This window comes from Danio aesculapii, chromosome 4 (genome assembly GCF_903798145.1).
Source record: "Danio aesculapii chromosome 4, fDanAes4.1, whole genome shotgun sequence".
In the NCBI taxonomy this organism is placed as follows: Eukaryota; Metazoa; Chordata; class Actinopteri; order Cypriniformes; family Danionidae; genus Danio; species Danio aesculapii.
In genome coordinates, this window is record NC_079438.1 from 31,957,140 (window position 1) to 31,984,257 (window position 27,118).

General features: G+C 35.8%; 1 protein-coding gene across 2 annotated transcripts; it reads right to left on the reverse strand.

The window, feature by feature from the left end:
* Positions 1-850: 850 nt before the first annotated feature.
* brd1a (bromodomain containing 1a) lies at positions 851-26,608 on the reverse strand. 2 transcript variants are annotated; one of them, XM_056455451.1, is made up of 13 exons: positions 26,173-26,608; positions 23,810-25,130; positions 23,558-23,714; positions 23,335-23,466; positions 23,107-23,235; positions 21,050-21,362; positions 20,517-20,759; positions 12,852-13,313; positions 12,137-12,239; positions 8,891-9,024; positions 5,616-5,725; positions 4,829-4,983; positions 851-4,312 (listed from the first exon to the last, which is right to left on the reverse strand). In XM_056455451.1, exons 2-13 carry the CDS (start codon positions 25,111-25,113, stop codon positions 4,129-4,131), a joined length of 3,426 nt encoding a protein of 1,141 aa, XP_056311426.1. In that variant the 5' UTR covers positions 25,114-25,130; positions 26,173-26,608; the 3' UTR covers positions 851-4,128. The 2 variants fall into 2 exon arrangements, with proteins under 2 accessions (XP_056311426.1, XP_056311425.1); XM_056455450.1 differs by having other exon boundaries at positions 8,891-9,027; positions 26,173-26,607.
* Between the last annotated feature and the right edge of the window lie 510 nt (positions 26,609-27,118).

A 27,118-nucleotide genomic window follows, 5' to 3' on the forward strand; every position in this document is an offset into this window, starting at 1 on the left:
TTCTAATCTGTCAGACATGTTTATTGAGCATCAGCATAGTTGTTTTTTTTCGGTCATCTAACCAGAGATTGTTGTGCATCCATGAGAATGAAAAGCAGGGGTGACCGTAGCTGTAGACAGTAGCTGGTCCTAGGTTGTGGAATGCTCTGCGCCTTTGTATTAGATCTGTTTCATCACTATCTGTTTTAAAATCTAGGTTAAAAACTTACCTCTTTGATTTGGCATTTTATCAATGAAAATTGTTCGTTTTAGCTATAATTTAATATTTTTTTCTTTGTTGTGATGTGTATTGTGCAGCACATTGGTCAACCTTTGGTTGTGTTTAATAGTGCTATATAAATAAAATTGACATGTAGCAGTCACTGTGCGAATGTGGAAATGCAAACGGTAATGCAGGATCTTCCATACATATAGGTGTGAAAATACAAAGATACATTCATTTTCATTTGGCTTAGTCGCTTCATTCATCAGGGGTCACCACAGCGGAATGAACCGTCAACATATTCCTCAGTGTCCAGCATGTTTTACACAGCGGATGCCCTTCCAGCTGCAATCCAGTACAGGGAAACACCCACATACACTACAGCCAATTTTGTTTATTAAATCCACCTATACAGTCATTGGACTGTGGGGGACACTGGAGCACCCGAGGGAAACTCATGCAAACATGGGGAGAACTTGCAAACACCACACAGAAATGCCAACTAGTCCAGCCGAGAATTGAACCAGCTACCTTCTTGCTGTGAGGTGACAGTGCTAACCACTGAGCCACCGTGTCACCAATACAAAGATTGTGCCTCGTTTTTTTTTTAGGGGCCAGGTGGATGGCCATAAGAACTTGAGACTTAAATTACTTGTTTATGAATTTATTTGAAAAAAATAAATAACAAAATAAGAAAGAACGGTTAACAGGTGGTTACCAAGTAAGACACTTGACACATTGTATGGAAAAAAAAAAACTCACTACAATAATAAAAAAAATTAAATTAAATGTCACAGTTATACTCACAAGGGCTACAGTAATAAAAAAATCATTAAAAAAAATCAAGAATAACTCTTGATGTCCCGTGAAAAAAATTGTTTTACTCCCCCACCCCACAATAAATTAACACCAGTACAACTTCTTACTATTACGGAGTTCCTTCACCCAAAAACAAACATTTTAAAGAAAGAAATAGAAATTCACTTGGCAAAAACAAAAGAAGGCTTGGCAGCATTTTTGTTTTGGTTTCATTACAATATTAGAATAACGCACTTGTGGTTTTAAAGATTTTATAATGCAAAAGACAGACACAGTTATATACAAACCTTTATAAATACATCAAAATAGGTTAAAACCATTGTAAAAACAATAACAATAATGTAAAAAAAACAACAACAAAAAAACAACTGTGAATAAATTTCAACAATTTGAAAAAATAAGTAAATTAGAAAAAAAAAAAAAAAAACACTCACATTGTTCCAGTCCAAACATTAAAGCTTAAGTTTCACACAGTTTATTAATTTTGTTCCAGTATCAGAAAGTAATTATGCTGGTCAAAACAAATTGTATAAATACTATAAAAACAAAATGTACAGTAGTACCCATTACAGTAAATCTAACCATGCATTCACACCACCTTCTGGAATTGGACTGTGTGGGTGATGGGAGTACTTTATGGAAATGAGCTCTGATGCAGTTCAGCAGCAACCCATGGGAATATACTAGTCCACTGCTTGAAAGGATTCCAGAGAATGCAGTCCAATAAACTTAGGATCCAGCATTAGCTCAAAAGGAAGCAACGAAGAAGAGGTTGATGATTGCTGTTGTGGGTTTCACAGTTTGTAAAGAAGGATGCTCACAAATTGATGTTACAGTTTTTCTCAGTCGCTTTGATGCATTTATCACAACACTATTTACATTTGCACAACAGTTAATGAATTTGTCAAAACAATTATTCATTTGTGCACATCATAGTAGCAGTTTCTCATTCCTTCCAACAAATTGTAAATGCATTTGGACATGCATTGCTTTCATACAACTCTCTGCTGTTTCATAACATTATCATTAGTTAATGTCATGTCAGTCAAAATTAACTAAACTTGTGAATGCTGAATAGTCAGTCCATGTAAAACTATTAGTCCTCATTTCATTACATACAAAAATGTTGAACAAGTTGTCGAAATCTGTCAAGCGAACTTTATAAAAAAAGTTATCTTTTTTTTCCTGAAAATGTCTTTTTATTAGAACAATTTCATGAATGACTTACAGACCATCAGTATGCATGTTGTAGGTTCAGTTCCAATATGTACTGCAATATTGTTTACAGTTGTGCACAGCTTTACCCAGAGGAAGTTTGTTTGTTGTAAATAAGGGTGTATTTATTCTTTTGCACAATGCTGTGAATAAATTAGAATTGCAAAGAGCATATGCAGTAAAAATGTGAAACATACATATTCAGTGTCTTGCATTTAGATACCTCACTAAATACAGTGATTTCTAACTTTACTGTAGTTTTCAAATGCCTGTGCAAATAGTATACAGTGCTGTCTTGAGCATTTTCAGGAAGTGTCACCAAAATCTGACTTTTTTGCATTGGAAAAAAATGTACAGAGTAAACCGTCATAATGAAAACATGACAAAGCCATTTGACTATCTTATTCATAAACAATGGTGTCAGGACTTTTCATCTTGATGACACTGACGTTTTCATTGACATGAATACTTGTTTTTGAGGAATGAGCTATCCATTTTGAGCAAGTGACACACTTTTGCAGGTTATCAACTAGGTTCTGCAGTTTGTACAAATTGTTTTGAGAAATGCATTAACTGTTGTGCAAATGTAAATAGTGTTGTGAGAAATGCACCAAAGCAACTGAGAAAAACTAACTTGAAGACTAAGGCTAGTAAATGTCTTCTATAGACAACATATAGGAAAATAGACTAGCACTTAAACATGAACACCAATTCTCATTGTCGGCAGGGCGGCCAGAGTAAATTTGAACATTCTCACCGGCGACGGTGTGAAGGCATGGTAAAAATTAAGCAAGATTTAAGCAAGTATTTGCAGTACTGACTAAAGACATCTGTATTTTTGCTACTCCATATCTTCACACAGCAGGAGTGACTAGTTATACCCAGTTCACACTACATGACTTTAACCATCTGCATATCCCTGTGCAGGTTCTTTTTTTTTTTTTTGTCTTCATGTTTTTGTGGTGTTCACAGAATGCAACAATTCATAAATGATCCACATGATAAGTCACAAACTAGACAATCGAGCTACAAATCTGTTACCCAACAACGCTGTCTGACCCCAAACCACAGTGAAAGAAATGTTCAAGGCAGAGCCGTCAAACACTATCAGATGCTTGAGTGAAGATGATCAACATAACTGACACACAGTCAGACAACAGTAGCCGATTATAGTTTTGAAAGCATTCAAGGGCACGTATATAAGATGCATCATTCAGCTGATCTGTCATCAGATCGATCAGTGATCTATCTGCACGGCTAAGCTGATTAATATTGCTTTCATATCCTATTGTGTTCATGTACTCGCTGGGGAGCACAAGTGAAACGATGACCATTGCAGCCAATCACTGACATTTCAGTTGAGTGCGAGAACTCAATGGCCCGTCAACCCATGCCTTGCTCTCCAATTGGCTATAGCTCATCACTACATCTGACATCACATGGTGTCAAGTCAGCTGACTGATCCAGAATATTTGGCATGTAAGATATTCGATTTTTCTTTGCGATACGAGCGAGCCTCTGATGCGTCATTCAGTAGTTCACACATAAAAGTCTAAGTCACACTGCACTTTTCACCCCATTCATACGTATGTGAATGCACCAGGCTGGAAACGCAAGCTTGTTTTAAGCTTAGAGAACTCTGACCTTCGAATTTGCATTGCATGAGACCAATATAAAATCAATCACTAAATTTTAAATATGGAGTTTGTTTTAGAAGTGTTTTGCGTTCTCAAACTTTAGTGTGACTGGCTAAAAACCGCTGAGCTCTGATAGCACACGTTTTTCAAATCCCGATCCATCCGCAAGCTTGTTAACTTGCAAATCGGACTTAAAATCCTGCAGTATGAACTAGGCATTGCTAAAGCTATGGAATGTGCCTACATTTGTCAATCTTAGTCAACATCACTGAAGTCGTTAACAGGTTCATCTTGGACATGATTAAGATGATTCATTGCACGGTTGAAGGCAGTCCGAACAGCCTTGCGAATTGCTGAGGTACGACCCTCCATCATTTTAATTTTGTCGATGGTTTTGTCAACACCAAGAGGAACCATCTTAGATTTATGAAGCCACTGCCTGAAAAAGAAAAACAGCACACAATCATATTGGATTACATCAAACTGATTACTGAAAAGTAACAACTAAACTGCTTATGAAAGTGTTTTCAGATTTAACGAAAAAGTTTCCTTCATCTGCAGTTGCATGTGATATGTAACAGAGCTCTCCAGGTGAATGCTTCATCTTGACAATTAAAATGCTCCAGTTGTTATTCTCAATTTTGAGAGGAAAGCTTTCATTTCCGTTCTATATTAAAACATTCTGTGAAGGACAAATGGCATTATTTGGATGCAATTTGCATAGATAAGTGTGATCAAATCTCTATCTGTGCCAACATCTTTACTTAAAGGTCTAAAGTGGGCATGTGATGTTCTTTATATACAACATGTCTCTTTCAATACAAGGATAGACCTTTTTCTGATATTATTGTCAACTATTAATCAACAATGTAAAACTGACTGATTAGAAAACAAACAACACATTCCTTGTTTAAAATAGAAACAATTTAACACTAATTATTTACTAAAATCTCACCAGCTGCGTTTGTTGTCGAAGAAGAGAACAAGGTAAAGATTTTCTTCTGATTTGCACTGCATCTGTTCTCCAATCTGCAGCACATTCAATGGGGGCATTGGGATAGAGACTCCGTTGTGCTGGCACCCCACCCTTGGCATTTGAGGGTCTATGATCTTTAAAAAGATAATATGTTAGATAACATTTTATCAAGTTAATAATATGATTAAAAATATTATTATGCACAAATACATTTTATGATTATGCACTAATACATTTGAAATACTTATATAAGTTATTTTTACCCAAGACAACCCTCAAAATTGTAAAATGTCTGTTGTCTGTAATTATTAATGAGGTCATGCACAAAATAATTTAATAGTTATTTTAATAGTAATTATAGTGTTTTAGTGGTTTGATAAATAGATAAATTTGATAAATAGATAAATTTGATAAACTGCAATGTGATAATCTGGAAATCTACCCATAGTTCACAGAGTAGCTTTTATCAACCAAAAATAAATTATCAAACCAAAGCAATTGTTCTTGCTGACTAAACGGACTGACATGCTTAAATGAACCTTATCTGGTGATATTTCATTTGCTAATCTCATTTTAGTCTCAACTTTAAATGCACACATCTGATGCAGACTTGTGCAAATATTCTATGTTTTCTCTCCACTGCTCAAAGGCTCATAAATTAATGTTTTGGATAATAGAAGAAAACATTCATCTACTCCTTTTACATAGGAAAGAATGAGGGGGGAAAAGCCAGAGACATAAAACAGCTAGTTTCTACACTACTCACCAGGGCAGGGTATGAAGGGTATCCACTACATTTAGCCCAAACTACTTTGAGAGGTTCCAGCAAAACTGTGGCTGCATTAGAAGGCATCCAAATACTGCTGTTGTTAACTTCTATGAAAGCAGTAATATCAATAAACACATTATAACAGCATAGAAAACAATTAAGCAGATAAACAATATAACATGTCATTTACTAGAAGTTAAAGACTAAATGTAAATGCCCATTAACAATAATACATAAAAAAGTAAAAACCTCAGTAGCTTTTTTTTTTTTAGTTTTTAAAAGAAAATGTAAATAAGGCTAAACAAAACCAGTAACGTTGTGGATAGCCATATTTACACCTTTCTTTTAAAATATAAAATTAAAAAGTCCACATTTTGAGGTTGAGTTCATGATTTGTTGTCTGAGAATAATGACAACTGATGTCCCAAAAATTACAGTTTGCTTATTTACTCTTTGATTGCTACCACCGATATCAAAACAAATTTTTTATCCAAGCGCTTGTGATTATTTGCATGTTTGTAACCTACAAATGAATACCCTCTGTGGCGCAAACGATAATTCATGAACTGCTTTAAAACTGTTTTATCAGGATCTTAGAATAAAGAATGTTTAAATAAAATAAAAGAATGTTTAAAATCAAGATTGCAAAATGTACAACGGTGTATAAAATTAGTTTTTCAACAATACCTTCTTGTATAAAAACTTTTACATTTAAAAATTATGGTAGGAAATTGAAAATCTATTTCAATTCTGAAATCTAATAATTGTTATAAAATTAAAATTTCGATTCCTCTTATCAATCCCTTTGCATGTACACAATGTAATTTTCTAACTTGGAAATCGGCCAGAAACTTCCTTTCTGGCGAGCACCTTGAATAATAATCTAAACATTAGTTTAGAGATAGAGCACAGGAAGAATTCACCATGTTAAATTCCATGTGCATATCGGGTGCAACCAACCAGAGTTGTTGTATTTTAGTTGAACTTTTTGAACGTGTTGCTGAGCAGCTAGGTGCTGGTTTATATTTGTAGCTTGGGGTGCAAGTAAACCCCACATTCTCTCCGCGGCTCATTCATAAACAGGGACATGATGCTGAAGCATGCAGTACAGACAGATTTAAACTTTGTCATTGGTAGGCTTTCTACTGGAGTCAAGTAGAATGGTTTCTTATCAGTTCTAATACTTTTAATATATATATATATATATATATATATATATATATATATATATATATATATATATATATATATATAAAATTTAGCAAAAATAAATACGTATTTGACTACTTCACAAATTAGATTTTGAAATCTTCTTCATTCTTTTCAAATTGAAGCTTTTGCCATATGCTTTTTCTATAAGATACAGCTTTGTAAAAGTTTAATATTGCGTGTATAGTCTCTTATGTGCTTTCAATAATTTTATTCTATTTCAAAGCAGCATTCATGGATATGATTTTAGTCTCGAAAACATTGGATGTTTCACTTAATTCTTGAAACATTTTTTATAATCAAAAGATTACTAATAATTACTTTCAATGTTCTAAAATATTTTAAATACTATTGTTTATAAAAACAAAACCATATACAAATGTTAAAACTGAATAATGTATGCAGGCCTATAGATCGTAAATAATTCAATTATCTATAATTTCATTAGTTAAAGGTGCAGTAGGTGATCTGCCAAAATGCTAACCGTTAGCATATCTGTGAATACACAGTTCCTCCCCTGGCTTCAAAAGCCACACCTCCTGAAATTATGAACGCACACTTTAGATCACCACTAGATCATGTCATTTGCCAGTTAGAAAACTTCATAGTACTTTATAATACTAAAATTACAAACAAAAAAACAGTTCTATATCTTGCAAGATTTCAGTTGTGTAGCAAGCAAAACTTTAATAATAATAATAATAATTAATAATGTGCAATTGTTCATGCATGCAATGATGAATTTCCATGACCCGATTTTTAAAAAAGTTTTGATTCAGCATTTGTTTTTACTGCTGTCACTCTTGTGTTCACGTGAATGCAGCGCACATGTATGCGCAAACGGCTTATCTGTGTCAATGGGGTCAAAGACTATAGAATACAAAAGAGGTGTCACTCGTTTAGTTTTGAATGTGTAACGGTCAATATGGCAAATAAAGCTCCGCCTACTAGAACAGGCGCCAATCATTGATCGTTGTAGGCTGACGTTTCTCCGGGACGAGACATGTGCTTTTACGTCATTTGGTGGCCAACAAACACTCTGGAATTCCAACGAATACTAGCTTCACAGACATAAGAAATGCATCCAAATAAAGCTTGAAATCTTTACTTCTAAATTAACCAAGTGCACTTGAAAACAGAAGTTTTCTGGTTTTGAAATCTGTAACAAACAAACACGAGGTAAAATCTGTCCTGTCAAATGCACATCACATGACAGCAACTACCCAAGCGCCCACAAACTTGTTAAAAAAAATAAATAAATAAAATCGCTGTCATTTCTAGAGGAGATTCACCATCAAGACCAAGTTATGGATTACTTCAGAAGACCACCATGATATGAAGCAGCATTATTCAGAGGATGATAATGTGTAATACAGCATACTGCTCGAGAGGCATTTCAAAGATGGCCGCCCAGTAAAATTACTTTCCTCAAAGGAACTTTGACGAGGTGCGCAGATGTACAAATCCACATTTGTTTACAGACAGTTAGGGCTACTTATCAGAATTATGGGAATTGTCAGCCTGACATATTTTAATAAGATGAAAATGTTTTGTCTTACGCCTTACCCGGAATATAAAATTACATAAATAGATTTAGATCATTACTATTGGAATGTAAAGAGACTTTCAACCAGCACAACAAAAATGTATTTGAAGACAATCACCTACTGCACCTTTAATGCCTATTCATAAAGCGTTTAATTGATTTGGAACTCTTCAGGATCTGGATTTTTTTTTTCTTGTAAATTATAAAAATTGCATCAGCAATGTGCCTTCTTTGTCCACTTGTGATCAGACAGACGAAACTACATGTTAATAGCAGTTTGAAAACAGCTTAAATTACTTTTTTTTTTTTTTTTTACTACATTGGAATGAAAAATCTGAATCAAAATCGTTAGCATTCTAACTATACCCAACCCTGACTTTGTAATTTACATTAGCATAACTGATTACATCAACATGAAATTTTTCATTGATTGCAATTTTCACAGGTTTTCAGCCATGAAGTATGATCATTCATTCTAAAAACATCAGTTAAAAAGAAAACAGAAGTGGACACCTACCAGCAGCTATTCTAGCAGCTTTAGCAAAGTTTCTACTCTCGATGCAAGCAATAATCTCACTTTTGTCCTCCACTGTGTTCCTTCGGATGAGGGCTGGCTTTCCCTTTCCACACTTCGTAAGATTAATTGCAATACTGCTAAAGACAGTTATAGAGAAAGCATAATGTGAGGTGTGGTATGAGAGATGAGCTCACAAAAAGACAATTTCTTTACATGAAAATATGAATAGTGCAAGGATAAAAGGATGTGCATTTTGACAACTCAAGCACTTGGCAGAAAATCAGTGGGTGCAATGTGCACTACTGCAGCTTAAACAGATGATGATTGCACTAGCAATAGCATAGTCTTTATTTTGATTCCCAAGGAGAGAATGAATTGGCAAAAATGGTCTGAATGTAGAGATGCACATTTTTAAATGGCATTTGTAGATTTTTTTTGTTGTTGCTATCAGCAGCAATTTAAAATCCAAGAAAACCACAGCACTGTATATAAAATATAAATATACACAAATTTAAATATATATTCCATAATAAAATTTAAAAAAAATAAATTGGGGGAAAAAAAGTTCAGTAAAAAAGTAAGAACCCATTAATTAATTTAAAGTAAGATAATTAAAGAAAAATCATATTTAATACAATTATTTTGTGTATTGCAGTTACAGGCTTCCCTTCATTTAATACTATCCATTTGCCAAAAACAGCTAGCAAAACTATTAAGTTTAATAATAGTTATTAAATAATAACTATATAATAATAATATTTAATAATAGTTTCAGGTTTTTTTTTTTTTTGCTGTGAAAGTAAGTTTAAGTTAGTTTAGCCATTAAAGTTTCAGCTTCCTTAGAAAGTATAAGATAATTTGGTAACACTGTATAATAACTGCACATTATGAATTATTTACTAATTATTAGCAAATACTTAAGTCATCATTTGTGAAGCATTAACTTTACATTAATAGACACTGGTAGTAAGCAAGTATAACTACAGCTACAAATGCTGAATTGTTTTTAATTTAGGCACATGCACTCATGGCCAAAAGTGTTATATTTCTTACGGAAAAATATTGCATTAACACGTTTTGCAATACACATGTTTATTTCCTCTGTGTGTATAAAAAAGCCAATTTGACAATGTCACACAAAACTCCAAAAATGGGGTGAAAAAATTATTTGCGCCCATAAATTAATATTTGGTTGCACACTTAGTCGCTTCCTATAGGCATCAATAAGCTTCTTAAAGCTCTCATTCAGAATTTTGGACCACTTTTTCTTTGTAAACTGCTCCAGGTCTCTCATTATGGAAGGGCGGCTTTTACTAAAACAGCAATTTACACAGGTGTTTAATGGGATTTAGTTCTGGACTCTCTGCTGGCCACTTCAGAACTCTCCAGCACTTTGTTTCCATCCATTTCTGTGTGCTTTTTGAAGGGTCATCGATGTTTGTGGTCACTATCTGGCTGGAAGACCGAAGATCTCAAATGCAAACCCAGCTTTCTGACACTAGGCCCTACACTGCAACCCGAAATCCTTTGGTAATCCACAGGCCTCATACTGTTTTTTTTTTTTTTTTTTTTGCTCTATCTTGGTCTCATCTGTCCACAACACTTTTCCCTGAAGGATTCTGGCTTACTCAAGTACATTTTGGCAAACTGTAGTTTTGCTTTTTTTTACGTCTTTGTGTCAGCAGTGGGGTCCTCCTGGGTCTCCTGCCATAGCATTTCATTATATTTAAATGTTGATGGATAGTTCGCGCTGACAATGATGCTCCCTGAGCCTATAGGACAACTTGAATTTCTTTGGAACCTGTTTGGGGCTGCTGATCCACCATCCGGACTATCCTGTGTTATAACCTTGCATCAATTCTCTTCCATTTACGCTACATTATCTTCCATTAAGGTTAGCTACATTGCCATGGGTTGCAAACTTCTTAATGTTGCGCACTGTGGACAAAGGCAAATCTAGATAACTGGAGATGGACTTGTAACCTTGAGATGATGTGTTTTTCACAATTTTGGTTCTCAAGTCCTCAGACAGTTCTCTTCTCCTCTTTCTGTTGTCCAGACACACAATGCAAAGACTAAGCAAATTTCTCTGCTTTTTATCTGCATTCAGGTGTGATTTTTATATTGCCCACACCTGTTACTTGCCTAGGTGAGTTGAAAGGAGCATCACATGCTTAAAACATGCTTATTTTTCCACAATTTTGAAATAGTGCCATTAATTTTGTCCAGTCCATTTTGGAGCTTTGTGTGACATTGTCAAATTTGCTTCATCCTTTTTGTTTGGTTCCAATACACACAAAGAGAATAACATGTGTTAATGCAATACTTTTCTGTTGCAAATACTCGATTTTCTGAATACAATTCAGGGGTGCCAACAATTTTGGCCATGACTGTATATAATGTGCTTAATGATTGTATTTTTGTACTTTGTTTATGATTAATGTTCCACTACTATTAAGTATTGCATTTTTTACTAGTTATTTAAGAATAGTTCATTCGGAAAGATTAATTAAATGATTAATAAACAATTTAAATTAACACTTATGCATCTTATTTTTAAAGTATCAGTTATTTTCTAAGAAAAAATAAAAATAAACAACAGTGGTTAAAAAAAAAAAAATATTTCAAGATACACAAATGAAACTGTATCAAACAAAAACAAATCTTTGCAATCTTATCTAAAACAAAATTACCATACATTTTAAACATGCCAAATGACATTGAATTGTTTTATCATATTGTTAAATTATGTGTTTTTATCAAATTTTGGTGCATTTTGACACTCCTCTTATTCAGCAATGTTCAAACTGTACAGTAATTAATTTTTTTTTGATAAGATAGCAAATATTTATTTTTCATTTGATACTGAGCCTTTAAACATAGCCACAGTCATATCAACCTGCATCCCAAGACCGGTTACTCAGTGAAGCTGTAGTTCTAAACTGCTTACTAATGTATATTAACGGAAAGTCAATGCTTCACAAAGATGAATTAACTATTTGCTTTTGCTTATTAAATGATTCAGTGTGCAGTTATTATAAAGTGTTGGCAAGAATTTGTTTATTGCTTACTGTGCGGAAACTTATTCACTAATTCATTTTAAATGACAAAAATATTAGTAAATGTATTAAAAGACAGCATGAAATGACAATATAATGCTGTTAAAAATAATTGTAAATTTTGTATAAAAAAAAAAAAAAAAAAAATTCACAGACTGTTTTTTAAAAGTACATTTAAAGTTCCCACCTGTTGCTGGAGGACATGCTGGATTCAGATGTGCACCTTTGACGAGGCTGGCTGCTAGAAGACAACTCTCTTTCTGGATTCAGGCCAAAACTGTTTGACAGCTCTGACAGATACAAAGAAGTGTGTGCATTAGAATGACAGAAATATGTTTTACTTCAAAAGGCATTAGCCCATTTCATCTTTGTTTTGGCACTATTAGATAACATGATCTACATAAGTTCATGACACGTTATGATAAATGGTGGTTCATGCACTTTGAATGTTAAACTGTTAAGTTGTGATGTATGGAATACTGTTTCCAGGTCCAAACCTCTACTCAATTGAATTGAGAAGATAGTTGCTTAGGACCACATCACACATTAAAGTGAATCTATTATAATATCATGGTATGCAATATGCTGGTTGCAGTATGCTGGTTATCAGAAAGTAGGCATATGTATTAAAACTATGATCATCATTTTCAATAGTACAATAGCATTAAAGTGCATCGAGTGTGTTTATTAGTCACATTTGTTGAGCGTCCTCATTCAATCTAATAGAATGCTTGGACCCAGAAACCTTGATGTGTGACATCATATTTAAGATAATTTAACCAAAAAAGCCATGACATGACCATATTTGTGACTTAGCACTAGGTTGTTATAAAAGTGCTAATGCTATTAACTTGCATTTATACCAGTAAGACTAGTTTTGCTATTTTTTTTGCAGGCTTTACCCGTGTCCAGTCGTTTGATGGGCAATTCATCCTTGCAACTGTCTCCACTGGGACTTCGTGGCCTCTTCCTGGTGTGGAGCAATGTCTCCAGGCGTGGTATGACGACTGACAAGAATGTTTTTGTACCTAGCTGAGAACTGCCCTTCAAAGTTTCATCATCTTTCAAAGACTTAAGAGGGCTTGTGCTGCTTTTTGATTTGCGAAAAAGCACAGAAGTCCGTCGGTTAACTGGACTTGATGACTCCGCCAGAGTTGATGTAGCTACTACGTTGACGTCGCCGTCCTCTATGAGCAGATGGGAGTGTCCATTGAGTGACTGGGAAATGTCGTCCCTGGGGTGGCAGTGTTTGTCGGGATTGGGTTCAATGGGTTTCAGTTTAGGTGGCTCAGAGTGACTTTCCACATTAATGGGAGGCAACAGAGAAATAGATGGCTCAAGTTTTGGTGGGACTGATTTGTCACCTGCCATGAAACAAAGATACACTATTATATATATTATAAACCGGTAAACAACAGTGACAACAATATCAGCTGCATGATATTAGCAAAATCTGAGCCTAGATTTTGATCAGATGACTTCTTTTGCATGGTAAACCAAGATAAAGGTAATCTGGGCCTTTTATTTTTGCTTATGACTGACAAGCAAGTTGTATGCAAGTAACTAAAAAACACTTTTTACACAAGCAAGCATAATATGGTCAACATAATGAGCTAACATTTCAAACCCCTGAAGTGAGATCCGTGACAGAGCCAGCATAATATACAATACATTAAATGGGTAGTTCACAAAAAAATGAAACTTTACTCATCCTTTAGTGAATGCAAAGCTTTATGAGTTTCTTTATTCTGTTGAACAGTAACGAAGATATCTCAAAAAAAAACTGAAAACCTGTAAGCATTGACTGCCATAGAAGGAAAAACCAACACTACTGAATTTAATGGTTACAGATTTCCATCTTTCTTCAAAATCTCTCTTTTGTTTTCAGCACAAAAAAAAAACTCAAACAGGACTTGGAACAGGAGATGGAGGAGTAAAGCTTTTGGTCAATTATCCCTGTAAATGAACTCAATAGTACTGCACGACTCTTTATTTGGGTAAAAAAGTACTGCAAGTACAAAAAAAAGTTTAAGAATTTGATACAAAGAGGGGAAAAACATGCAATATCTATTTTCCAATGATGACTCAAAAGACCTTGGATGCTTGGGTTGGGCTGACTGATTTAAAAGTTTTATCGCTTGCCTAGTCCGTAGGGAGACACAACGAAACCAGTGGCATCAAGAGGCATCATTGTGGAAAATGTTTTTTTTTTTTTTTGAGGTTTTATTTACATTTGAACAAAAGTGGCATGTCCATAATTATTCATATCCTTCTCAATAATCAACAGGAAAGCCTTCTTTGGCTGTTATAGCAATGAAACGCATCCTATTATTGCTGACCATCTTTTTGCAGGTCTTCACTAATATTTTTGCCCAGTCATCTTAAGTAGTGAGGTCCAACTCTTGTTCTTAAGCTTTCTTAACCCTGATCTTTCACTCCCTCTACAGATTCTCAATTAGATTTAAAACAGGACTCTGGCTGGGCCACTGCAAAATATTAATGTTTTTTTCTGCTAACCATTTCTTCACCATTTTTGCTGAGTGTTTAGGGTCATTGTCGTGCTGAAATTTCCACTTGTGTCTAAGGTCAAGTTTCTCTGCAGACTACCTGATGTTGTTATTGAGAATTTTGATGTATTGCTCCTTTTTCATAGAGCCATTTACTGTGATTAGGTTTCCTGGTCCACTGGCTGAAACCACTTATAAGCTATCATTCAGAACACTCTTTCTCTCTGAAATAGATTATATGACCTCATGCGTCATATTCTGCTCTTACTGTTAGAATGTGTATAAAAATAAATATATTTGGGGTGTAATTGTACACTGGAGTCATGGTTCGATGTGTACCTTGGTTTTGGGGGACTTTGTTTGGTACGCTACCACACAGACCCCCTAGTTTTTTCAGAATTGTCTTCGTGATTTGTGAGAACACAATTACACATTTTTTTGTGAAAATTTGTGAAAGATATTGAAATTTTTCTTTTACTTTTTTTTAACAGGATATAATTTACCATACTAGGCATTATGTTAGATGTGCAATCTTTATACATGACACAAACCATAAAATAAAGCTTCTTTATTTTGATCTCTTGTCAAGATCTAAAACATCATGTGCATGCTTGTGTGTGAAACAACTAAATATCTAATCTAGTGCAGATCGAGCAGTCATTTCACTTCCAAGCCCTAGAATATAAACGGAAAGGATTAAGTCAAAAGAAGATTGTATTTTTGCCCGCAATCTTACTTTTTCTTTCTCAGATTTCACTTCCCGGGTGAGAATGTCACTGTTTGTGTCTATTCCTAACAGCTTCCAGACTATATGGACCAGGTATTGAATCCAATGGTTAACAATCACTTTACTTCCATGTGATGTCATGTATCTCACTGAGGACATATGTTAGGGCTTCCCCTACTGTAATATACCTAAAACACTGACTGACGTAAAAAATTTTCAATGACAGAGAAGAGTTCTCTTTTAATTGACCAGTTATCTCCTCAATGGCAGGGAAAGGGTAAAGTGAAACCCTTTATTGATTTGACGTAAATCATAATACAGCCATAGATGTGAACTAAGAATAATTTATGCTTTATTTCGGTCATGTTCAGCGGCCATTGCCCTTAAACCAATCACGTAACAAATAACATCAAACAATTAATTGCAAACTGAAATAAATATAATTTGATCATATGGGTTTTAATTGGATGTTTTATAAAATGATCTTTTTTCAGATTATTTTGCGTTAAAATTAAGAATTTTGCAGGATCGCAAAAAAAAAAGGTTCTCAATTTTGCATTGCATTCAGTGATCGCAAAATTGTAATAAGCTAGGGGGCCTGTCAATAGTAACAATAAAAGATCTCTAGTACTTGTTCAAAATAAACTGTACTCCAGAACAGTTTATTTTGAATAGGCAGAAGTTTTCTGTCACAATCAGCTAAAGAACTGAATAAACGCAAAGTACAAAATAAACAAGATAATAAAAAACAAAACTTTATAATTAGGAAGGTGTATATTAAAATTTTAAAGATTAAGCTCAGCCTTCTAAAACAACAGAAAAACAATAATTGTGTATTAAATTTGAGATTCAGTATGCTTCATAACTGAAATCTCCTTGTAAACAAACTTCAAACATGGCAGACATGCAAGAAAAAACAGTAAAGGCGTTTGAAAGATTATTAATAACTAGCCTGCTGAAAAATTTTTAAATTACATTTATTATGTTATATTTCTTTTGCAACAATGTGAACTTCCATAAAGACATGTTTGGATACTTCTGAATGCACAATTCTGCAAACACCTGAGATTTCTCTGCATGAAAGACTCGCGAATGGTAGATTATCCTGCTGCTGAATCTACAATGGGGTTTATAATTAAATATGAAACCTGCTCACACACCACACCGTTCATTTTTGCCAGTATGGACAAGACACGCATATGGAAAGAATTGTTACCGATCTAATGTTATTAAAAAGTAACCCAATATTATCTAATGTTATTGTAATTAACATTGATTTTCCGGAAAAATTACATGACCCAGCCGCAAAGATGTTCATTAATAGATAAAGCAGAGTATATACAGAAATAAGAGAGTGAAATTCAATACCTTTTAAGACTTTTTTTAAAGACTCTTTCCATACATTTTAAGACCTTAACACCACTTTAGATTTCAACCGGAAACACTGGCGATATTTTAACTTACAGTATATTTACTAAATATTAATATAAGAAACTAATTCAAAACTAAAACATGATTCATATACTGAATAAAAATCTACTAAAGAGCCCATATTATACATGAAATAGGGTCATATTTTGGTTGTAAGGGTCTCCAACAACAGTCTAATATGCATGCAAGGTCAAAAAACACATTCATGGTCTCATAATCTGCATTTATTTTTACCTAATTATTCCAGCGACTCCCATATGAATCGTTCAGTGATTCATTTGTTCCCAAACCCCTCCTCAGCGCGAAGCTAATCTGCGCTGATTGGACCGATGACAGCCTGCTGCTATTGGTCGATGACACTGACAGGCTTCAGCGCGAGACAGAGTGAAATGCCCAGTTGCTAATCAACATTATAAAATTAGTCACAGTGCATACACGCTTCATAGTGGATTTTGGCTGCCAGTGGGTGAATGTAAATACAGACAATGGACTAGAAAATACTGACGACTAACTATTTTATTGAGCAAAAAGTCCAAGAACTGGCGAGGAGATCTCCTAGCCCGTCACAGTCTGCTCTTCACACACACAGGGCCGGCGCGTCCAGAATAGAGAAGGCGACACCTCCCTCACCACCCGCGTCCTCGGTTATATCCGCGATTACAAAAGCGGCACGCGTCGCGTTTTCAACGTGGCTTTACACGCGATATGAGAATATATAGAGTTAACTTGATACAGTACATGCGGTTACAAGTAACAAAACACAACTAAATACATAATTTGCAAGCTAGAGTAAACAAGGCAACAGTTTTAATCGCACGTACTTACACTTGTGAATTGGGGGAAGAAACTGATTCATGATGCACTGATCCATGTTCTGACAGTCTTTACTGATCCTTCCTTTTACAAACCGATGGAAGTCTTCATTGTAAGCATAGTTTCCAGAAGCACTCGAACTGCTCAAGCCTAGGCTATATTGCTATGGTTTCATCTTTGGGTGAACTGTCAATAATATCCATCTGCACAGCGTGACTTCATTCGACCGGTGTCTGTCTGTGTCTGTGTGTGTGTGTGTGACTTTTTTCTGTTAGTGGGCGGGGCCGCAGGTTTCAAATCTCCCGGGTTTGCACGCACAACTACTTGTGTTTCGTAGCCGAGTCATCATGAAACACCTAATGACTCGTTATCAAGACGACTCGTTTGAAGCACTATGAGTCGACTCTTTTATAGATGAATCAATAGTTTTAAACACTGTACACTTACAGATTTAAGCCTTAGCTGGATATTTCACTTCACTTAGAGCTGTGTTACACACTACATGGAAGAGCATTTTCAAAAACCCATAATATGGGCTCTTTAAATCTAGCGAATTCAGAAGGTTGGCACCAATTCACCTTATTCTTCGTGGCCGAACGGGCGCAGCCATTTGAATCAATTTGGCTCGAGACTTCCGGGGTCATTCATTTCTATTCATATTTAGATGTTAAAAACTTGCTTGATGTTGCAAACTGATATTTTCTTATTATATTATTCTACTTTGTCTGTATAATAATGCAAAAACTTGTTTGTAGAGCAAGTAGTTTGACCGTTTTCTGCCGTTTATTATTCCTAGTTATAGGACTCCCATAGGCACCTGTATCGGAAGTTCTAAAACAATCGCAAAAATGAGCGCACTTCCGCATTGAAGATATAGGTCAATAGAACTGCAGAAATAATGTTGTTGCCTTGGTTACTGCAATAAACAAAGCAGCATGATGTTAAATCAAGTAGGATTTCATTGATATCATAAGCTACACAGCATCCTGATATTAGCAGATTTAACTCAGACAAACTTTAGCATACAACCACACACTGCATAATCAAAACGGATATAAAATAAGTTGCAAAATAGCATTTAAGACATTTTTAATACCTTTTAAAGAGCCCATATTATGGGTTTTTGAAAATGCTCTTCCATAGTGTGTAACACAACTCTAAGTAAAGTTAATTGTCCAGCTAAGGCTTAAATCTGTAAGTGTACAGTGTTTAAAACTGTTGATTCATCTATGAAGAGTAGACTCATAGTGCTTCAAACGAGTCATCTTGATAACGAGTCATTAGGTATTTCGTGATGACGCGGCTACGAAACACAAGTAGTTGCGCGCGCAAACCCGGGAGATTTGAAACCTGCGGCCCCGCCCACTAACAGAAAAAAAGCCACACAGACACCGGTCGAATGAAGTCACCCTGTGCAGATGGATATTATTGACAGTTCACCCAAAGATGAAACCTCAGCAATATAGCTCAGCCTTGAGCAGTTTGAGTGCTTCTGGAAATTACATTCTTACAAAGAAGACTTCATCGGCCGTTTGTTAAAGGAAGGATCAGTAAAAACTGCCAGAACATGGATCAGTGTATTATGAATCAGTTTCTTCCCCCATTTCACAAGTGTAAGTATGTGCGATTAAAATTATTGCCTCGTTTACTCTAGCTTGAAAATTATGTATTTAGTTGTGTTTGGTTACTTGTAACCACGTGTACTGTATCAGGTTAACTCTTGATTCTCTTATCGCGTGTAAAAGAACGGTGAAAACGCAACGCGTGCCGCTTTGTTTACTGATCGTCAGCTGTTCCTACACACGTGCAACGGTCAGGTTTCAAAATAGTTCAGCTCAGGTTCGAGGTGAGGTGTCTAAATTGCACCCTGCAAGCTCTAGGCGTGTATGTCGTGTTCTCTGGGGAGGAGTGTAATGTGTGTCTGTGTGTCTCCTCTGAGAAGGGTAATGTGTGTGTGTGTGTGTCTCCTCACAATGTGTGTGCAGGACCGGAGCAAGCTGAACTGCCACTCTAGGCAAAGGATGATCACGCCGCCCTCAACCCGATAGTAAAAATGAAAGGGACCTGTGAGGGGGGGGTGTATTCGCGGATATAACTGAGGACGCGGGTGGTGAGGGAGGTGTCGCAGACGCCGGCCTCTCTTTTCTGCCGCCCTAGGACGCGCCGGCCATGTGTGTGTGTGTGTGTGTGTGTGTGTGTGTGAAAAGAGCAGGTAGACTGTGATGGGCTAGGAGATCTCCTCGCCAGTTCTTGGACTTTTTGCTTAATAAAATAGTTAGTCGTCTGTATTTACTGGCAGCCAAAATCCACTATGAAGCGTGTGTGCAGTATGCACTGTGACTACTTTTATATTGTTGATTAGCAGCTGGCCATTTCACTCTGTCTCGCGCTGTTGTCGACCAATCGCAGCAGGCTGTCATCGGTCCAATCAGCAAAGATTAGCTTCGCGCTGAGGAGGGGGTTGGGAACAAATGAATCGCTGAACGATTCATATGGGAGTCGCTGGGATAATTAGGTAAAAATAAATGCAGATTATAAGACCGTGAAAGTGTTTTTTGACCTTGCATGCATATTAGACTGTTGTTGGAGACCCTTACAACCAAAAATATGACCCTATTTCATGTATAATATGGGCTCTTTAAGGGCCTTAAATTTCTCTACATTGATTTATAAACTTTTATTACTTTTTAAGACACAGCGGACACCCTGTAAAGTAAATATCAACACTTTGACAAAACTTGCTTAGTGCAGCAGTCTACCAGATGCAGCGGCCCGATGCAAATAAAAGCAATAAAATATAACCTACTAGCCTAATGTGAAAAAACAGTACAAACTAATACAAAAACTAGCCATATTTTTAACAACCGTTACTTTAAGTGTAATTTTATTAAATGGTTTTATCATAATTATTATTAATATAAAAGTCTCAAATACAATTGTAAATATATGTTGTTACATTTGATCTTTAAATGACAGCTAGCAAGGTTCTTTATGAAAACTTTTTTTCTTGGATAATTTTATACCCTATAATTATATAGTTATGATTGAACTGGGAAGTTTACATCAAAAATATAGATTTTCCAACACACCTTTTTGATGGATTTGGCCAACTTCTTCCTCTGCAGCAGTCTTCAGTTTAACAGCAGTAAGAGCCTTCCTCAAACTGAGCTCCAATCTCACATCACTGATGATTTTCTTGAGCAGTTTCAGTCGTCTGCTGCGTGACGGGCTCGATTTCATTGATGTAGTCATATCCAACTTTTCCAGTAGCTCCCTCAGCTGCTCTTCAAATGACATGTGTTCTCGGTTTGCTGGAACCAATAAGCGGTCGACTGAAAAACAAAGTACAAGTGTTAATTAAAACATTTTTTATTAATTTACTACATTGTAGTCATGGGAACTGCTAGGAAGTCTGATTCCACTTGCCTATTAATACTCCATTTTAATGATTTCAAGAAAAACCTAAAACTAAGGCAAACACACTTTTTTCTCTAAATTTTGAAGAATAAATAAAAGACAAAAAGTGGATGCACAAGCTCAAGGTTTCACACAAGCTACTTTGGCTGGAGTCCAAAAAATATTTACACTAAACAATTTATAAGTATAGTTTTTGTGTGTTTACCATCTTCCCAAGAAAAGGGAACAGAAAGCTCAATATGGGGTGCTTCAAGTAGGTGCAAGCCAGTTTCAAAATCCAAGCCGATTCTCTGAACATCTCGACGAGTTTTCCTCAGGATAGCTCCACCCTGGTCTCTCAGTTTAACAGCTGCTCTATAGAAGAATGTATCCTTCCCATTGTACTTCATGCAATTATCAGTAATGAGATTGAAGTCAGCTTCAAATTCATCCAGATACGTATAGCCTTGTGCTTCAATGCGTTTGCTCATGGTAGAAAAATCCATTGGATGCAATACATGGTCCATATAGTCAGGGACCTGTTGGGAATAGACACAAATAGTGACATTCTCATCAGTGAAGTCTTGACATAATATTATCCCATTTTTATGTGGTTTAAAGTTACAAATAAGTAATGGTATCATGAAAATTTAAAGATCAATAAAGGGAAATGTTCTCTCAAATTCAATTCCTAAAATCTGGCTTTTAGAAGGGTGGTTCACTACGATAGGTTTTAAATTTTAGTTTTTGTGTAATGTGAGAACATCTTTGAATGTAAAATGCTCAAAGTACAATGCAAAGTGAGACATTACTTTTACAGCGTTAGCTTAGCAAAGCCTACAGTGAACAAAGTTTGGGGACTACAAAAAAAAACTTCTGGGTTAATGATGTCATAAACCCTTCGGTTTTCAACACAGGAAAACGTGCGAAGTTGCATGGTCACAAAGGCATTGTAAAGTTGGTAGCAGAGAAAGACAAAATGCTGTCCAAACACTGCTATTTTGACAGAGCTTGTTCTGTTTCTGTATTGGGCTGTTTTTGACACAACAAGAGAAGTGGTTACAATTTATTTTTATTTATATACCAGAGGATTATAAAAAACAAATACAGCTCTCTAGCATTTGACAATGGTGAGCCACAACCTGTAAGAATTTTTATTTGTTAAAATTGGTATCTTACATGCATAGTTTCTAGCGTTAACTGTATGCTGTAGCAAAGACATAAGGACTTTAGTATGTAAACAATGCAAAACCCTGTTTGGCACCGTTAACAATTCATATTTTTCCATCAAAACCCTGTAAACTCCACTGATGTTCTAGAGGATATTTTGAATAACAAATGTGATTTACATTTTTATTATCTGACATTCTGAACTTTAATTTATTCATTGGTAAATATCTTGTTCATTCTTCTAAATGGAAAAATGCAGGCTCTTTTTTTAACTGCTTTCTTTCTGAGTTATGAAAAGTGGTTCAAAGCTTCAATACTTCAGAAATCAAATGAAAACAACTGAAGCTCTTTATACTTTGATTTCAAAATATTTATTATTATAATGTATTTTTTTCCTTTGATGTATATCTGTTGTACTGCTCCTAGCTGTTTTTTTTTTTTTTAGAAAAAAAATGACCCCATTTTAGCTGATTCCTATTGTACACCCTGATTTTTCTCTACAAATTCTCTGGAAAAATGCTCTTCTTTTTTAAATATTTCCCAACTGATGTTTAATAGAGCAAGGACATTTTCATAGTATGTCTGATAATATTTTTTCTTCTGGAGAAAGTCTTATTTATTTTATTTCAGCTTGAATAAAAGCAGTTCTTAATTTTTTATGAACCATTTTAAGGTCATTATTTTTATTCCCTGTAAACCATTTATTTTCTCGATAGCCTACAGAACAAACCATCTTTTTACAACTTGCTTAATTATCCTAACCCCCTCAGTTAACCTAGTTAAGCCTTTAAATGTCACTTTAAGCTGTATAGAAGTTTCTTGAAAAATATCTAGTAAAATATTATTTACTGTGATCACGGCAAAGATAAAATAAATCAGTTATTAGAAATGAGTTATTAAAACTATTATGTTTAGAAATGCGTTGAAAAAAAATCTCTCTGTTAAACAGAAATTGGGGGAAAAAATAAACAGGGAGGCTAATAATTCACGGGGGCTAATAATTCTGACTTCAACTGTTTGTATGTATGTATATAGTTGCATGTAGACACTGTATGCATACTAAAATATCTTTTGTTAAAAAATTAAGAAAATTAAGGAAGCTTGTGGAACAACCTCTTTAATGCTGACAGGCTCTGCAAAAATGCGTGCCTGGTCCTTCTCTTGTAACTGATCCAGGACAGCCCTCAAAAGGACTGTGAAAGGAGTGAGCTGGAACTCCATTAATGTTTGCTGAAGCAATATCTGCAACAGAATCACACAAGTCATGCTCTAAGATCACACACATCCAAACAATAAATATTATGCTCCTTTTGACTTTAACATAGTATAATGTTCACATACCTCCTCTCTCTTAAGTTTCTCTCTTTTCCTGATCAGCTCCAGCAGCATTCGTGCACGCTCAAGATCATGCCTTAACTGATGCCACTCCTTCAACTGTTCTTTCAGTGCTTGAGTCTCCTCCTCTGTCTGTTTCTGTTATGTTACAATATATATAAACATTCAGGTGCAACATTTACATGACCATCTTAATTTGCTTAAATACACAGCACACCAAGATACTTACGCGCTGACTGTTTTTTTGGGTATGTAGTCTTGTTTGGAGGCGTCTATTCAGTGGCACTCCATTTCTAGAGCGTCGTTTAAGCGTCCAATAACTCAAGACAAGTTCACCAAATGCGTTCTTCTTTTGCAAAGAAACTTGATTGAGAATGGGGGACAATCTGTAGGACAATGACAGTGTAGAATCAGTGTATATTTATATGTGTAGTTCAGACATCTTACCAACATTTGCAAAAGTCAACAATGTCAAACACACCTTTCCGATGAAAAGCTGGGTACAGACAACGGAGGAACCATGGTTACAATTGCCTCTTCATTTTTTTTAAGTCTCTTCTGCTTGTTAAATCCCAGCCTGCTGCTCTTTCTATCTACCAACTGGCAAAGCCCATAATTTGTCTTACTGTCTTTATATATTGCAAGAGGTCTTTTAACTGAGCCGTTTGGAGTGTGGGCCCCACAATACGCTGTCTTCTTCACTGAGAATGTGGGTATACCTGAGTCAGTCAACACCTTAATAGGCTCCATCTTCATAAAAAGACCAGACTTCTGTGCACAGCTGACATGGAATGCAGTGTAGCAGTTAGCTTTGTGGCATTGGATACAAGCTCCAACTCCTTTTTCTTTACAGAGGTAGCAAGTAAGTTTCCATCGAGCAGGGGGAATGTTTGAGACACCATCAATAGGCTCAATAAAAACCGTGTTGGAGAACCCAACCTCGGGTACCCATAAAGCACAAACCACATGACCCCATCTGTCATCTTCAGTTTTTTTTACTGCCCCTCCCTTGTTAGGGCAGAGGATGCAATTGGCAGGTTGCGTAGGTGAATGTAGACAATGTCTGCAAAGCCACTGTCCCTCTGGAATATATGGAACACCGTAACAATCCTGATGAACAGCTAGGTTGCACATGTCACAGAAGAGGATGGCATTGCTGTCCATGCAGTCTCCATCCATGCATATGCAGCAAACAGCATCTTCATCATCTATGGACTGTAGGGTCTGTTGGCCCTGACTCTCTAAGAATGACTCTTTTTCAAAACGATCAAGAAGAAACTCAAAGGCATCGGAGGAAGCCAGGTTGAGACCTTCTTCCTTCCTTTTCTCATTGACCAGGTCAAGCCAAGCAAAGTCCTCTTCGTCCATATCATATTCCACCTCCTGATCCAGCTCTTCTAAAGTTTTCTGCTTGTATTTGTAGTATGCCAAAGGTCTGCTTGGAATTACTGGAAGATTGTAATCCACAGTGCGGAATTTGGGCTCAGGAAGGATGCTGCCTTGAATACTACTGACAGATGTGTTCTTTTTCTGATTGTTGATTTTGATATGTGCAGAGCAATCTGAAATCTGCAGGTGTTTTTCAGCAGTCTCCTTACTGCTAGTGCAGCTTATAATTTCCTGTGCCAAAGGATCCTCATCCGTGATAATCTCAAGCTTTTCAAAGATGCTGATACGGTGGAGCTGACCGTCAACTTCTAGATCCACCATCCTTTGGGCCTGGGCATAAGTCAGTGGCTCACGGTGGGAGGTGGATATGTTGAGAGGCTGTGACTTTCTTTTCATTGGAGTTCCTTACAAAGCTCAAAAAGAAAACACAATTAATGTTACTTCTAATTCAATAGTGGAGTTGAATAAGGCTCATTCTGCAAGTCAATCTATGCATATTTTACATGAATACATCTACACACTGAGGAGGACGAGGACAAGATGTTTGGCCAGAGGAGCTGAGCCTGGCTATTCTCAATGTTTTTTTTTTCGTCTTCACTTGTCAATTGGTGAAGGTTTTCCTCACCACTGGCTTGCATGGCTTGGGACTGGGAGAGTTGCTCTTCAGTTTTTAGCATTCAACAATGTCCTTTTCATTACACTGAACTAAATTAAAACTATACTTCAGCTGTGACAACTGAACTGTTTTAATTTACCAGAACTGCATCTATGTTAAGCTGCTTTGACACAATATACTTTGTAAAAAAGTGCTATATTCAATTCAATTCATGTTTATTTATATAGCACTTTTCACAATGTAGATTGTGTCAAAGCAGCCTAACATAGTTCTAGTGAAGTCCAGATTTTAGAGTTGAAGTTCAGTTTAGTTTAGTTCTGTGTGGTTTAAATACATTAATAAATAAATAAATTTAAATACTGGTTTACATATAAATAATATTTAATCAAAGAAGAATTGAATTAAAGAGAAAATTTTGCATTCTTACTATTGTATCAGACAGCAAATTCATGTTATTTTGATGACTATGGCACGTATGTCTAATGCTTTTTCTTTATTTTAGCAAGCCATAAGTCAAGCCAAAGTCATAATTGAGATAAATGACATTACAAATATCCTTAGTTACCATGGCAGCGTATCAGCATTTAAGCTATTTTATCGAAGTATCTTCGTTAATCACATGCGAGATCAGAAGCATGTTTAGAACATATCATTCAATACATTTGTGCATTATGCATGCACACGTTCAAGTATCGAACACATTTATAGGACGATCATGTTGGATATTGATCGGCAGACTGGCACACCACAAACACAAGCATTCCATTGATAACCCATGCATTAAACAAGCGAATCCTTACAAGTAGCTAAACAGTGAGCGATATTTTAGATCATATTACCTCTGATCAGCTGTGTAAAAAAAAGAGCAGCTTTCTACAGCGAAAGCGAGATGGCCTGCCGTAATTCCGCCGCACACAATGTTCTCATCTGAGGGCCAATGATTTAGTTCTGCATGAATAAATCTGGAATGCTGCAAACGCTTATCAGCAGCAATCGCCAGGATTTGACCAATAAACACCAGAAAAACGCACGGTTTGATTGCTATTCAAACCCAGTGTCGTTTTCAGCCTGATGTGATTCTGCGCCTGCAACCAACAACAATGCGGATGCTCCCTACGACTCGACGTCCCACACGCACCGCTCGACGTCATGACGTACATGATCAGAGGCATAATAAGCGATCTCATTTCAGAACAGAAGAAGCATTTGAAGTAGCCTTCGAATTTGATAGAAATTAAGCTTGCTTGAGCCAACGTTCGTCGCGCTACGATGACGCAAACGCCCTTCGTGTGTGCTCTTCGAAGGATGCAGTCTCTGAAATGAGACACGGCTATAGGGTCACGCAGACAACACAGAAATACTTGATTATGAAAATTATAATTCATACAGTAAACCATACTTTATTGATTCTTTTGTTTCCAGACAACGTAAACATTTTATTTCTTAATCTCCTGTTTTAAACATGTTCGATTATTTAAAAATTGCAAAATTAGATGTCCTTTTGCGGAAACTAATCATAATAAGCTGGTTAAAGACATCCCCTTAACAGCAGTAAATGTCGTGTTTTAAACGAACCCAAACGGCCTGCCCCTGAGAAAGGCCCTTGGGTCAAGAAACCCCGTATGTTTCCTTTAGTGAACAAGCTACTTAGTTATGTTTTCATTTTAATATGAGTAGTTTGGATTTTATGCGTGTTTATGTATACGTACATATTTTCAATAGGCATACACGATAATGACCTTTCATTAGCTGTGGAATAAAATGTTGTTTTTATTTATTAACCCC

Coding starts and splice junctions, on each gene's coding strand:
- brd1a (XM_056455450.1), bottom strand. CDS start 25,113: ATGAAAAGAAAGTCACAGCCTCTCAACATATCCACCTCCCACCGTGAG. Junction 23,715..23,809: donor CCCAGCTTTTCATCGGAAAG/GTGTGTTTGACA, acceptor ATTGTCCTACAG/ATTGTCCCCCATTCTCAATC. Junction 21,363..23,106: donor AGCCTGTCAGCATTAAAGAG/GTTGTTCCACAA, acceptor TATTCCCAACAG/GTCCCTGACTATATGGACCA.